At 41.9% G+C, this 13584-nt stretch overlaps 1 protein-coding gene across 1 annotated transcript in view; it reads left to right on the top strand.

Moving 5' to 3' along the window:
- The window catches only part of DNAH3 (dynein axonemal heavy chain 3), a 121686-nt gene that overhangs the window by 17003 nt on the left and 91099 nt on the right, over nt 1–13584 (top strand). Inside the window, exons 5-11 of the mRNA XM_054993671.1 lie at nt 798–867; nt 2477–2627; nt 4465–4654; nt 6154–6349; nt 8073–8198; nt 11846–12041; nt 12915–13094. Coding sequence (XP_054849646.1) covers nt 798–867; nt 2477–2627; nt 4465–4654; nt 6154–6349; nt 8073–8198; nt 11846–12041; nt 12915–13094 — 1109 coding nt within the window. The remainder of the gene's footprint in view (nt 1–797; nt 868–2476; nt 2628–4464; nt 4655–6153; nt 6350–8072; nt 8199–11845; nt 12042–12914; nt 13095–13584) is intronic.

Raw genomic sequence — 13584 nt, 5'->3', positions numbered from 1 at the left:
TACCTGCTAACATCTTCTCCACACATTAACACAGACAGATCTCTGTCTTTCAGTGCTAAACCTCTGAAGATGCCAGTAACAGCTGCTGGCGAAATGTCAGGGATTACAATGCCAAGACCATGGCCATACAGCCCGGAAAATCTACAACAATTAACGTTCTCCGGCCGTGAAAGCCTTTGACAATATATAAAAAAGCTCTAGGTACTCAGAAATTACTAGTTAATTACTCCCTGGCTGTTTTTTTTCCTTCCTGGAGCACTTCCTTGCTGCTTTTAGGGATGATATTTCTAACTAGAGACCTACACCTGGATGGTTGCTTTGAATCAGCCTCTCCCTGTCCACTCACCCTCAAGAACTGAGTGACAAGGGAGTTAGTGGGGAAGGATGTCAAACTATTCTCATGTTGCCATATGACTAAATATGGAATGTCACTCTGTGTGTGTGTGTGTGTAAAGTACCATCAAGTTGCAGCCGACTTATGGTGGCCCCATAGAGGATTCGAGGCAAGGGACTAAATGAAGTTTGCTATTGCCTGCCTCTGCATAGTGACCCTGGACTTCCATGATGGTCTTGTCTCATCCAAGTACTAACCAGGACTGACCATGCTTAGCTTCCAAGAGTTGAGATTGGGCCATCCTGGGCCATCCAGCTCAGGGCATAATGTCACTAGGATGGTATTAAAACTGTCCCACAAATTAATTACTGTAAATATTCAGGCCACCTTTTCCTCCCTGCTCTGTGCCATTTTCTGTGTTTTGTTCTTCCAGTCTGTTCTTTTTCTTGACTGAGTCTTCTAGCTCCTAAAGAATATGCTCCTTCTGAGAAGAAGCAGAAACTGATGCTGAAAAGTATTTATGAATCTGACAGGTATTGTGCAGTTTATCAGCTATCCAGAGGAGTTAGCCGTGTTAGTCTGTAGTAGCAAAATCAAAAAGAGTCCAGCGGCACCTTTAAGACTAACCAATTTTATTGTAGCATAAGCTTATGCTATAATAAAATTGGTTAGTCTTAAAGGTGCTACTGGACTCTTTTTGATTTTATCAGCTATGAGTTTATACCCCGAATGCAGGTAGAAAGTGGAAAAGTAGCCCATGCTGCATAAATCATCAATGTCCTGCCATGTTGCCATGATATTACATATGTGCCTAGCATACCTGATTAGGAGAGAGATCTGCTGTTGAACAGAGAGAACCGTAAGGGAAACCTGTCACAATATGGTGGCTTCAAGAGGACTGGTCTAACTTAAGTGTTGGCATAGTAGTGTGAAAATTGTGGTAACACAGTTACACATTGTTGGTGAAAGTAAAACATACGTGACTTTCAGTGATGGTCATTTGGACAATGAAAATAGTACAGCCAATACTGGTTCATGCAGAATCCCCAAACAAGAATGAAATCCATGTAAAACATTTTATTAGGACAACCCAAATCGACACAAAACATTCTGCAAGCTTTCAAGCTTAACATAACTTCATTAAGCTGCATGTTACAAAGTTTAGAACGATGAAGGGTAGAAAACCGATTTGAAAACTTGCACAATATTTTGTGTCAGTTGTGTTGGCCTTAATGAAAGGTATAACATGGATTTCAGTTTTGATTTTGACAGTGGCCTAGTTCAAAGGAAAAGCTCCACTAATCAGAAGTCTCATGGAAAGCAAAACGGTGTCTTCTCTCCCCACCTTTCTGTTGTGTGTTCAGTGCCACCAGAGATCTACATAGGGGTGTAATTCTTTAATAGGGTACACATAAATGAATCTCAGTAAGAAAAACGCAATGGATATCCTACATAATATCTGGGAATCAGATACATAATATCTGGGAATCAGTCACAGAATCTGTGCCGTCCCATGTGGAATTTTACACTGAATGAAATGTTTTGCCCAGCAGCCTCGGATGTGGTGTGATCTGGTTCCCTCACTATGCCTAGAAATGCCTCTGTGGGAATGTCTCATTCCAAACTGGATCAGTGTTACTCTCCAATTTGAGAACCCTAGGGTAGAAATCACCCCTCCTCCCTGAGTTCTTATCAGTCCTATTTTGGGGGGGAAAGGAAGAACAATATGGATCCCCCCCGCCCGGCCAAGACTAATAGCTTTGAGAGGGGGTTTCCTATTGGGGAGATGGCAGATTGGGAGAGGAAGAAGGAATAAGTCTGATTTCCCCAGCACCACAGCCTTAATCCAAACTTTCCCTTATCTTACAGATGCGCTAATGGATTTCCCGTGTAATGTGTAGCTTGACCCTTTTAGTCAGCCCTCAGAAAACGTCGACACACATAAATCTTTTTCTTGTTTCTGAGCCCTTAGAATATCTAGTCTCCTACTCTTCCTTTTTATAAATTTGTAACCATTTGTGCTTAAGTCCCCTTTTTTTGGGGGGGGGGGTGATTTTTGTGCTCCCAGGCTCCCAAATTATCAACACAAAGACGCCTCACGATTAAGTAGTTATCAACAAAAGGGGTGTTTTTTCATTTCAGAGCCCCATCGGGGTTGGAACTGCCAGGATCAAGCGCTATACATTATTCTGACAAACATCCTCTGACTCCAGAAGAACAGTTCGTTGTGATGCTCCAGCATGAACAAGAGATAAGCAAACAGGAAAATCTCCCCACAGAAAGTGATCTTGAAGTAAGTGTGCCATTTTTCAAATGCAGAACAATATTTTAAAAATTCTTTTATCGTCAGTGGTATATGCTTGAGAGTAGGAGTGTTGTTTCAAGGGAGTAGGCCTGTGCTTAGACGTCTTACTTTTCCAGTTTGTTAATAACCAACTTTAATCTTGGGCTCAGGTGTGTCCCACCCACCCTGCTTTCCTTGCACGCAGAGCTGAAGTCAAAGACTTCTTGGTTTAGGATTTCTTTGATCTAATTGCAGATTGTTGTGATGCCTGAATCTGGGTGCTTTAACAGGCTGGAGTTTGTTTCTTGTTCTTGATCTGGGATTCTAAACCAGAATTAAGTGATGATTTAGAATCCTGATTTGGGGTTGGGAAATAAATCCCAGCTTGTTGAAACCCTTGAGTTCAAATGTCGTAACAGAGGTTAGAGCAAGGACTTGTCCCAACTGGTGCCCAAAGGAAAGGGAGGAGGATGCCTGCAAGCTTGAGAGTAAACCAGTCAACAGCTCATCACAGACAAATTAGTGTGTGTTTATGCGACTGCTTATGAACAAAGGCTAAGTTCAGGCACTACCTCAGACTCATTAATTTCATTTCCCCTTTCCCCTTTGCAGTGCAGTTGGACAATTAGATATTTCATGTTTCATGACAAGCTATTCTTTGCTGTTGTACCCAAACAAGAAAACTCTGGTTAGTTCCTCCCTTGAAAACCTGGATTCCAAATTATAGTCTGTTCTCAGTTTTTCATAATGGTATACAAAGCATAGCTTTGTAGTTCAGATTTTACAGCAGTCTATAGTTTGTTGCAAACCTGAATCTCTAATTAGCTGGATATACCTGATTGAAGAGGGAGGGACTTATGCAAATCCGAGGATCTCCAGGGCAAATTTACTATGGTTTGTCAGTATTAAACAAAGCTAAAGTAAAAATGTAAAGCTCTGAATCATTGATTTCTATTTTTATTTTCTGTTTTGCATTTAGATTAAACAAAATTATCTTCCCCCCGGTGCTTCTTTTGGAAATCAGTTTTATTCAGTCTTGAACATTAGTGTCAGGCAGTCTGTCTAAAGAGACCAACAGTACAACCCTAAGCAGGGTTGCTTCCTTAAGTCCATTAATGTCCCCACATTTCACATTGGCAATAACTCAGTAAGGTTTGTTGGGCTGAGCAAGAGTGACCGCTTAAGATCACTTGCTGAGCTTTGTGGCTGAGCACAGATTTGAACCCGGATCTTGCCCCAGTCATAGTCCAAAGCTGTGATCTACAATGGCTTTCCCTAGGCTTTAGGTGGATGCTTCATTTGTGCAATTGTAGGGGGAATGAGTTGTTTGAGAATTGCCACTTCCATCTCAGGTATTGGATTAAGTAACTGTTTAATTCCCAACAGCAGGGGAGAGAGGAGCATGTAGCAAAAGAAAGTGCCTGCTTTCCTCCATTGCTGGCCTGTCCCCTCCTTTACCACTGCTGCCTCGTCCCCACTGCAGTTGCTGGGAGTGAAAGCACCCTGCAGATGATCACCCAAACATGGAATATCATATCTTCCTGTCTTCTCAGGAAACCACTTGTGGGGTTCCTTGTTCCCCAATGAAAGGAGGGTGGAGAAGCAGGTGTCAGCCACAGAATGATAACCCAACAGGGGCAGCATGTTAGCCGCAATGAATTTGTTGATATGCTATAATGAGAACTGAAACTGTTTATAATTTATTAGTTTGTATGTAGAATTATTTAATAAAGTTGTAGACCTGGTGGTGATCAAGCAAGAGGTTAGAAGATAAAGTTCCCCAGGCAGATTTTGCTTCCTGTTATTACATTCCACACTGGTAATTCTGTCTACTGATGGTTTGTAGAGATACTGTTACTACATACATAAAGGCGTCCAGAAAGACATGCTGGCACCGCAACCTGAAGAAGTGATGGAAAGCATTTTGGAACATATCCCAGGGCATTTTCTTACCAACCCCAATCTAGAGGCATTGCTGAGCAGTTTAACAGAGGAAATTCAGGACGATTATCACATCTGGCTCATGAAAAACATTGGTAAGAAGAGACGTGTGTACATTAGCAGGTGCAGGGATGAGGCTTCCATTTTTTTGTGCCATATATTTGTGCATTATTTGATTATTTGTGCATTATTTGATTATTTGTTTCTTGTATTTGATCATTTGTGCATTATTTGATTATTTGTTTCTTGTATTTTTGCCACGCCTTTTTAGCATGCATAAATAAATAATGGTCCCCATAGCAATATTAAAATACAGATATAAATAAATGAATGAACGGATGATTGGATGTTCCATATTTTGTTTCTTCTTATAGTTCTTTATATTTTTGTCAGCCGTTTGAGTTCTCTGCTTTTTACTGTTTTGTAGATTTGTCTGTACATGTGTTGTCCGGATTTTATACACGGTTGCCACTAAGTGGTAGCTAATATATATATACTATATACATATATGTAGTAATATATATATATATATATATATATATATATATATATATATATATATATATATATACACACACACACACACACACACACACATGTTATATATTATATATTATATATATATATTATATATTAATATATATAATATATATATTATATATATATATTACAGTTTGCTCACCCTCCAAACCAGATTTGGATTTTATCAGAGTAGTAGGAAGCACCAGAGGAGATAGAATGGACTGTACTGTGCCACTTCAGATTGCAGGTGGAAGATCATATTTGAATGCCTCCTTGCCTTAACTTCCCCTCCTCTCAACTTCCCACAAGGAGAAATCTAACACTGCATGCTGGTCAACTTTCTCCTGATATGCTGCTCCTTGACTTGCAGGGATTTTTTTAAAATGAAGAAATCATTCAAAAGTGGAATTCTCCCTGAAGCCAGAGGTAGTACAGTTCAACCTGACTCCTCAGCATTCTGCAGCTTGATTTTGTTGCACGTGTAGATATACCATGTCTCAAACTTGTCGCAGCCTACACAGCAAAGAGGGTCATCATGGCACCTTAAATATGAAGTTTTTGAAGACTCTGGTCCATGAAAACTTACCCCATAGTACATGGTATCCCAAGAGTCATCTAGTCCAACCCCCTGCACAAGAATCTCTGTGGAGAGCCTCAACCTAGTGGCTCTTGAACATGTGCAGTTAACATAGCACACTTAACCACTGCATCCAAACAGATTCAGGTGGGGATGATGATGATGATGATGATGATGATGATGATGGAGAGCCAGTTTGGTGTAGTGGTTAAGAGCACAGGACTCTAATCTGGAGAACTGGGTTCGATTCCTCACTCCACCACTTGAAGCCAGCTGGGTGACCTTGGGTCAGTCACAGCTTCTAGGAGCTCTCTCCGCCTCACCCATCTCACAGGGTGATTATTGTTGCGGGGATAATAATAACATACTTTGTAAACCGCTCTGAGTGGGCGTTAAGTTGTCCTGAAGGGCGATATATAAATTGAATGCGGTGGTGATGATGATGATGATTGCCTTTGACTTATTCTTTCCATACCTTGCATGGTTTTTCCCTAGTCGATTACATATTGATAGATCCAGAAGAGAGGAACAGGCTCTTTATCCACAGCATTCCTCGACCATTCCCTCAAAGAGTGATCCGTGCCCCTGTCCCGTGGCATGATGTCTACCACGAAGTGAAAAACTGGAACCAAGACCACCTTTTCACAGTGAATCCTATGATGTATACTTTGCAACGCCTCTGGTTTACAGAGTAAGTTGGCTGGCTTTAAAAACCACCAGGTATCACTGCCCCCCTGCACAGTATTCTGGGTGTAATAGAATAGCTCATAGGATTAGAATTAATGCACTGGGCCTGTACACTTTTTCATTCGCTTCATTTATACTCCACCTTTTCCCCCCTTGGGGACCCAAAACTGCTTACGTCATTCTCCTCTCTTCTCCTCATAACAACCCTGTAAGGTAGGTTAGATTGAGCATGTGTGACTGCTCCAGATCACCCGACAAGCTTCCATGGCAAAGTGGGGATTCAAACCTAGGTTTCCCAGAACATAGTCCAACATTAACCACTTTATTGCACTGTCCTCATCTAGGGCCATCCCTAGATGCTTCCTTTGTTTTGATTTGTAATGGCATGCTTCTTTTGTTTTGAGATGGTTTCATGTGTGAGCCCTGCAGCAGGTGTCATCTTGGAGGACATTTTCCCTCCCCATGAGTAAGAGAGAAGGGAAAGCTTCTTCTAAGATGGCACAGCTGCTGCTGTGGTGGTAACTGCTTTATTTATTACATTTTCCTGCCCTTCCTCCAAGGAGCTCAAAGGAGTATAAATGATTTTTTCTTCCTCCATTTTATCCTCACAACAGCCTAGAGAAGGAAGCCAAGGAGAGGGGGGGAGGGACTTACCCAAGGCCACACAGTGAACTGTGAGGGTCAGGGGGGTTCCCACCCAGTCACCCAAGCCTCCCTCCATGGTCCTAGTCTAACATTCTGACCACTATATCACACTGATTCTGATTATATTAAGAATAGTGAAGTTTTTAAAAAGGAAGTCTGCTACCCGATTCATAGGAGGCAAGACATTTAATTTTTCAAAAGCTTTTTAATGTAGCCAGTTAGGTGATTTAACATTGCAGTCTTTACCAGCCAGTCATAATATAATTATTAGAGGTCTTCAGTTGTACTTAATCTCATGGTACATTATTGAGTAGTGGTGGTGGAGAGTGCCACCAAGTCATAGCTGACTTATGGTGACCCCTGCTGGGGTTTTCAAGGCAAGAACTAACAGAGGTGGTTTGCCATTGCCTGCCTCTGCATAGCAACCCTAGCCTTCCTTGTTGGTCTCCTATTCAAATACTGATCATGGCTGATAAGATTTGATAAAATTTGATAGGATAGGACTAGCCTGGGCTATCCAGGTTGGGGCAATACTTTTATGAGGACCAATCAAAATAATACAAATCACTTAACCAAGTTAGCTGTTTGAAAAACAAAAGGAAAAATGGTGTTCAATGGAGAGAGACAAAAGATGCTTCAGGCCCTAATGTTAAGACGACATGTATGCATCATGTATTGAGTGCCAGGCAGTCTTAAATGGATTGGGTGGAGCTGTTATCAGGTTGCATCTCATTTCTTTGTAATGCCATACGGAAGACACGGGTCTGTTAAAAGGCCGGGAGGCTACTGGAGACTCCGGTAGGCAACTGATTATCCTTAAGCTAAAACCCAATGGAAAGACAACACTGTGGTTGTGAGATTGCCATCTGATTACAATGAATGGGTCTATCAATATGCTTTTGCCGAAGGTGATGCTTAGTGGGAGTCTGACAAAAAGGGTGTCCTTTAATGGCTGTGTGTGCCTGTTTCCTTGCTGGGAGCTCATCCTTTGGAGATAGCCTCCTGATAACTCTTTGAATGAAGGTTTGGAGAAGGTGGCACCACTTAGCCACTGTAATATTTTGTACATTGTTCTCCCATAGGTTTAATGAACTGAGGTTTGTTCGTACCAAGGAGATACTTGAAGGTGACTTGCCGCTGTTACCTGGTGAATTTGAAGATTTAATCCGGAAGCACTGTCAGGAAGCTCATGAGATTCTTGAGAAAAGGTCAGCCGTCCCTTAAGCATACATGCATTACTAACCACCAAAGCTCCCTTATTCTTTAGGCAAACAGATGTCTAGGCCCAGGCAGAACATACGTTCCCCAGCCCATGCTTTGAAGTCAATAAAGGAGGTCGGGTATTCAATGCTTCATCCTCAAAACAGCTGGAAATGTTTGTATGGGCCATATTTATTAGATATATCCAGGGAATATACAGCTCATGGATTTAAATGCCAAGCTATTCCTCCAAGGAGATCTGTTCCTAATTAGGCATTCCTAGTGTGCTTTTCCGAGCAGCACGTTTGAGTGTCTCCCTGCAAGGAGGGAGTTCATCATTGCCGAGCCTTCCACCAGTCTCCCTCTATAAGGGGTTATGGAGAGTCCACTGCTGGCTGCCCCGAAAAGGGGTACAGTATTCTATCTGTCCGCTATTACCTCCCCTTTTTGTATGCTGACGGGCAGGAGTGCAGGAGTGCCCCGTCTCAGAATGGTTTTATTGATTGCTGTTTTTATGCTGTGATTATTGTTTTTATGTTGTATTTTAATCAATGTTGTACCTCGCCCTGAGCCTGCTTGCAGGGAGAGCGGGTTAAAAATATGATAAATAAATTAATTAATAAGGTCTGCAAGGTCTCCTTTAGAAGTAAGAGATACAGCTTGCTTTTCAAACAGCACCTTCTTAGGCCTGCACCCTAAAGTATTTCTTAGCATGTAACACATAATGCTTAGTCCCATAAGTCATATTGTTGGTTCAGCTCACCATTACGTCCAAGCTGGTGAAATTTTAGTTTGCATTTCCTCTCTAGACTAGAACTGCAGACCAGCTTCAAACTGTAGCTTTTAAATCTGGTTTGGTATGGAAGAACAAACCATGGTTTGCCAGTTCAAATGAGATCACATATTAAGGTTGGGGCTAAAGCAGAAGTCATTAATGGACTTTGAGATCATAAGGGGGGGGGGGTGGAGTGTGTAAGCACAGCACACATGGTGTCACATCTGAACCAATCATGAATACAAGAAGTTAAATTGAGGAGTTCACTCTATAGTATCATGTCCATATTTTTAACCTATGACAATATGGAATCTGGAATCAGAGGATGTGAGCTAACATGGCAGAAAATCTGGTATAATGCTGTGTAAATGGCATTTGTGAGTTGGACTACAATCCCCTTGTAGAGAAGTCCCAGCACCCCCATAAAACTAGACTGATCAGTATCTCTTATAAATAAGATGGAGATCACACATGTTGGTGCAGGAAATGTGGTTATAAATCAGTATTTCTGCATGGCCATCAGTTTGAGCCAGAAACCCGATACTGGCACATTTAAAACAGCTGTTTTGATTTTCACACATGTCCACCTGATGGCAGAGAAAGTGCTGAAAAGTACCCTAAATGACAGAAGAATTCAGTCTAATCTGAGATAGTTGAACTGGATTCAGTTCGGGGAATTTCATTCTCTTTGCTGATACGAGTTCATGTTAGCCTGCACCATCAGCCTTCTCTGTGGAGAAACCTTTGTGTTTATTTGAAAGGAGGAATAAGGTGTCGGGTTTTTATCTTGCTCCCAAAAGAGCTTTTCTATGAATGGAATACTTAATACATTCCTGAGTTTTGAAACCCATTCATTTCTGCCTTTGGTCACAGCAAATCCTACTTGAATTTCACTCATTTCAAAGTCTTCACAGAAAACTCTTTGAGGCAGCGTAGATTGAAGCCGCTGGCGGATTTTGAATCCCATTGCTCCTGTGGCCTTTGCTGTTTAATATTGAAATTCATTTTAAAAACCAGCACAATTTGACAGGAGCCGTAACTGCGGGATAGATGGACAGGACTGTAGATACAAGCATCAAGAGCCCTCAGCCGCATTAGCACTTCAGTGCTAGTGTTGATTCGGGTCAAGAAAAGTACTTTTCAAAAAATGTTAGTATGTTCTCTGATTGTGTGTGTCAGGATTGCCCACTGGTCAGACACAAACAAACACACATACATACATTGTGGACTGCTCTTGTCACTTTAATACAGGTTTGATCAACAGAATTTGGCAGCTGGAGCTTTTTTTTTATGGAGCTAAACTAGATCATCGGCACATTGCTGTAGAACAAATGATAATTAAAGGGACAGCTACAAGGACAGGTTCAAAAGTTGGCAGTGCTGCTGTTCATGTGTGTCTTAAAGAAAAACAGAGGGAGCAAAATGCCTCTTTATCAAACATATATTCCAACTGTCCCTGTTTAGTAGATGATGTTTTGATTTTCTGGTCCCCACAGTAGGTAAATCATTGCCCATATATTTGTCTTTGGGAAATGTCTGGTTAAAATGTAGTTTGTGAGGACTACTTGAGCGGTTTGCCATTCTTCTGGTTTCACCTTCTTTCACTGAGGCAAAGTTATGGCATCACAGTTTCAACAGGGAATTTTGGAACAAGAACATTAAAAGAACTGGAGATGGGAGAAGTCCATTGTGTTATATGGAATTGTCATGTGCAGGAAAGGGACATCTATGGGACATATTTGATATCTCCCTATAGTGGGTGGTTTTATTTTTTACATTGTCTGTGAGATTCCAGTGATCCAAGCCTCTTTCTTTTGTGCTGCTACTGTTGTTATATAATTGATGCTGCTAGATTTATTTATACTTTGATTTTTTTTGTATCTCTTTGTACTTTACTGCACGTTGATTATGACTGATTTTAGTTGCTTAGTGTGCCTCTGTTCAAAAACTGGGATGTAAGTAGTTTAAGCAAACAGTTACTGTGCAAATGGTACACAATGCAAATTAATCTATAAGACTAACTTTGAAAAGTGGGGCTCTGAAGCTGTTGATAGAAATCTTAGAAAACAGGAAACATTTGCTCACAGGTCATTAGCACATAGCACTGCCCTTGTGCTACCCGGTTAACAGCATGCATCTTCCAATAACAATTGGCATCACCCTCTATATTGTGCCACTTTTTTCTGCTGCTTGGATTTGTCAAATCAAACTGGAAACCAAGGGGAATGCATTACTCTAGTATGTCAGTGGTAATGTCCACACTTTGGGCCAAGCTAGAAGTGACGGATGACACTTGAACAGCCAGTGAACAGACTCACTTGTATTCCTCCCTGTTCACTACGTGATCAAGTGGAGTGCAAGTGAACAGGGAGGAATACACGTGAGTCTGTTCACTGGCTGTTCAAGTGTCATCCGTCACTTCTAGCTTGGCCCAAAGTGTGGACATTACCACTGACATACTGGCCGTTCAAGTGTCATTCGTCACTTCTAGCTTGGCTCTTTGTTTCCAGACCTGCCCTTAACCTCAAAGCCATCTCTCACTGGCAGTAGCCAGCTGAGAAGTGTGAGTTCTGGCATCTCCTCCAAAGGGATGTCATGTCTCATTTTTTTTGTTATTGGTTTAGAGACACAATTCAGCAGAAGGTTTTGTGGTGCGTCATCAACTAAAGCAAATCGCTCCACACGCCTGCATTCTGCCATGTATTCTTGAACCTGGAGACGCTAATGAAAAACGGAGAAAGTATTTTCTTTGACTACCCAAAAGGTCACATTGCGGATCATGAATGAAGAAAAGCCATGTGAAACAGAGGCTCTAGTAAGGAGAGGCTGGGTCCACCCCATAGTTTGAAACCATTCTGTCCTTGGTATTCTGTGTCACAGGTGGATTCCAAAATGTGCAGAACTCTTTATTGAACTGAAGGACAAGTGGCTTCATTTCGCTCCCCAGAATGACTTTGAGTCTTCTCAGCGAATAGAAGAATATTTTTCTTCAGTAGCAATCCTGATGTCATTACAGCTCCGGGAGATGGTCATTAATTCGTTGGAAGACCTGCTTACTTTTTTTAAGATACACAAGGTAGGGAACGGCTGATGATATTGCTTAGGTTTTCGGAGCAATGTTGATAAGGTACTCAATGCATTCATTAAGCTTGGTCATATAGACAGGTCCCATTGCACGGCTACACATTGAAATAACTGTGGTAGCATTTTCAGTAAGTCAAGAAGAGCAGACTCATCCTGGCATGTCGCTTGTTGGTTACAGTTCGATCAGAAAGCAGTAGTACTCACCTAACTAGCGATGTAACTCAAAAACGACAATAGAGAGAGTATAAAAAGGATTACATTCAACACCTTCGCTCATATTGATTAACACTCATACTACAAAGATGGATGAGGATAAAATACAATGTGTAAGCAAAAATATAACAATGTCTTCAGCCAGTTTTACAGAGACAGAAATGCTCATCAAAATGGCAGAGCGCACGTTAAATATGACATTCAGCTGATAGCACAGCGATGGTGGGTAGTGAGCTGAAATACATTTTGAAGCTGAGCTTCAGAAAAACTCTCAAGTTGTTTGTAGTCTCTTCCCTGCTTATTCAAAGACCTTGGATCACCACAGCAATTATTCAGAGGCAAAAATCCAGCAGTTCTCTGTGTGTCCAATTATACCAAAAATAAAGATAGAATTTGAATTCTTACAAGATGGCTGTTTTCTGCTACTAGCACTTACTACATCAAATATGAATCAGCACCAAAAAACCCACAGTCAGCATGCAAAGCAGAAACGCACTGGTCCCCACCACACCATGTCACACTCATTCTGCCCCTTGTGTGATGTTCACATGTCGCAGTTCATGTTTGAACTGCCGTCTGCAGCTGTACTGGGAAGGAGCTCCGGTCTTTGATCTTTTTAAGTTCTTCAGTATCCTTCCTTCCTTGTCTCCAGGATGGAAATGACTTTGGAGAAACCTATGCCGAAATGCAGTTTTTCATACCGCAAGTGCTGGTAATCAAGTTAGATGTGGAAGACCCATCCATTGTGTTTCAGCCTCATCTGAACGAGTGCTGGAATCTAATCTGCCGCTGCTTCATGGAGATCCTAAAGCATTCTGAGGGTCTTCCAAAGGTAGGTAGGAATAAGCAGATTTATTTTGTGGGATCAGTGACAAAAAATTACAGTTTTAGGTATGTAGCCAGGGCTTTTTTCCAGCTGGAACACGACGGAACGGAGTTCTGGAACCTCTTGAAAATGGTCACATGGCTGGTGGCCCCGGCCCCTGATCTCCAGACAGAGGGGAGTTTAGATTGCCCTCCGTGCCACTGGAGCGGCGCGGAGGGCAATCTAAACTTCCCTCTGCCTAGAGATCAGGGGGCGGGGCCACCAGCCATGTGACCATTTTTGCTGAGGGCGATTTAAACTTTTAAAAACTTCCCCCTTGTTCCAGCTGACCCAAAGTGACATCATTAGCCCTGGGAGTACGCGTGCACTTTGCGCACGCACATGTGGTACCAGGGGCACCACCTCCCGCCAAGAGTTGCCCCCTGTGAGTTCCAACCCACTGAGTTCCACCACCTCTTTTCCCAGAAAAAAAAGTCCTGTATGTAGCCATGTTGGT

Source organism: Eublepharis macularius, chromosome 12 (assembly GCF_028583425.1).
Source record: "Eublepharis macularius isolate TG4126 chromosome 12, MPM_Emac_v1.0, whole genome shotgun sequence".
NCBI lineage: Eukaryota > Metazoa > Chordata > Lepidosauria > Squamata > Eublepharidae > Eublepharis > Eublepharis macularius.
The sequence above is the reverse complement of the archived record's forward strand: the minus strand, read 5'-3'. Positions and strand labels throughout refer to the sequence as shown.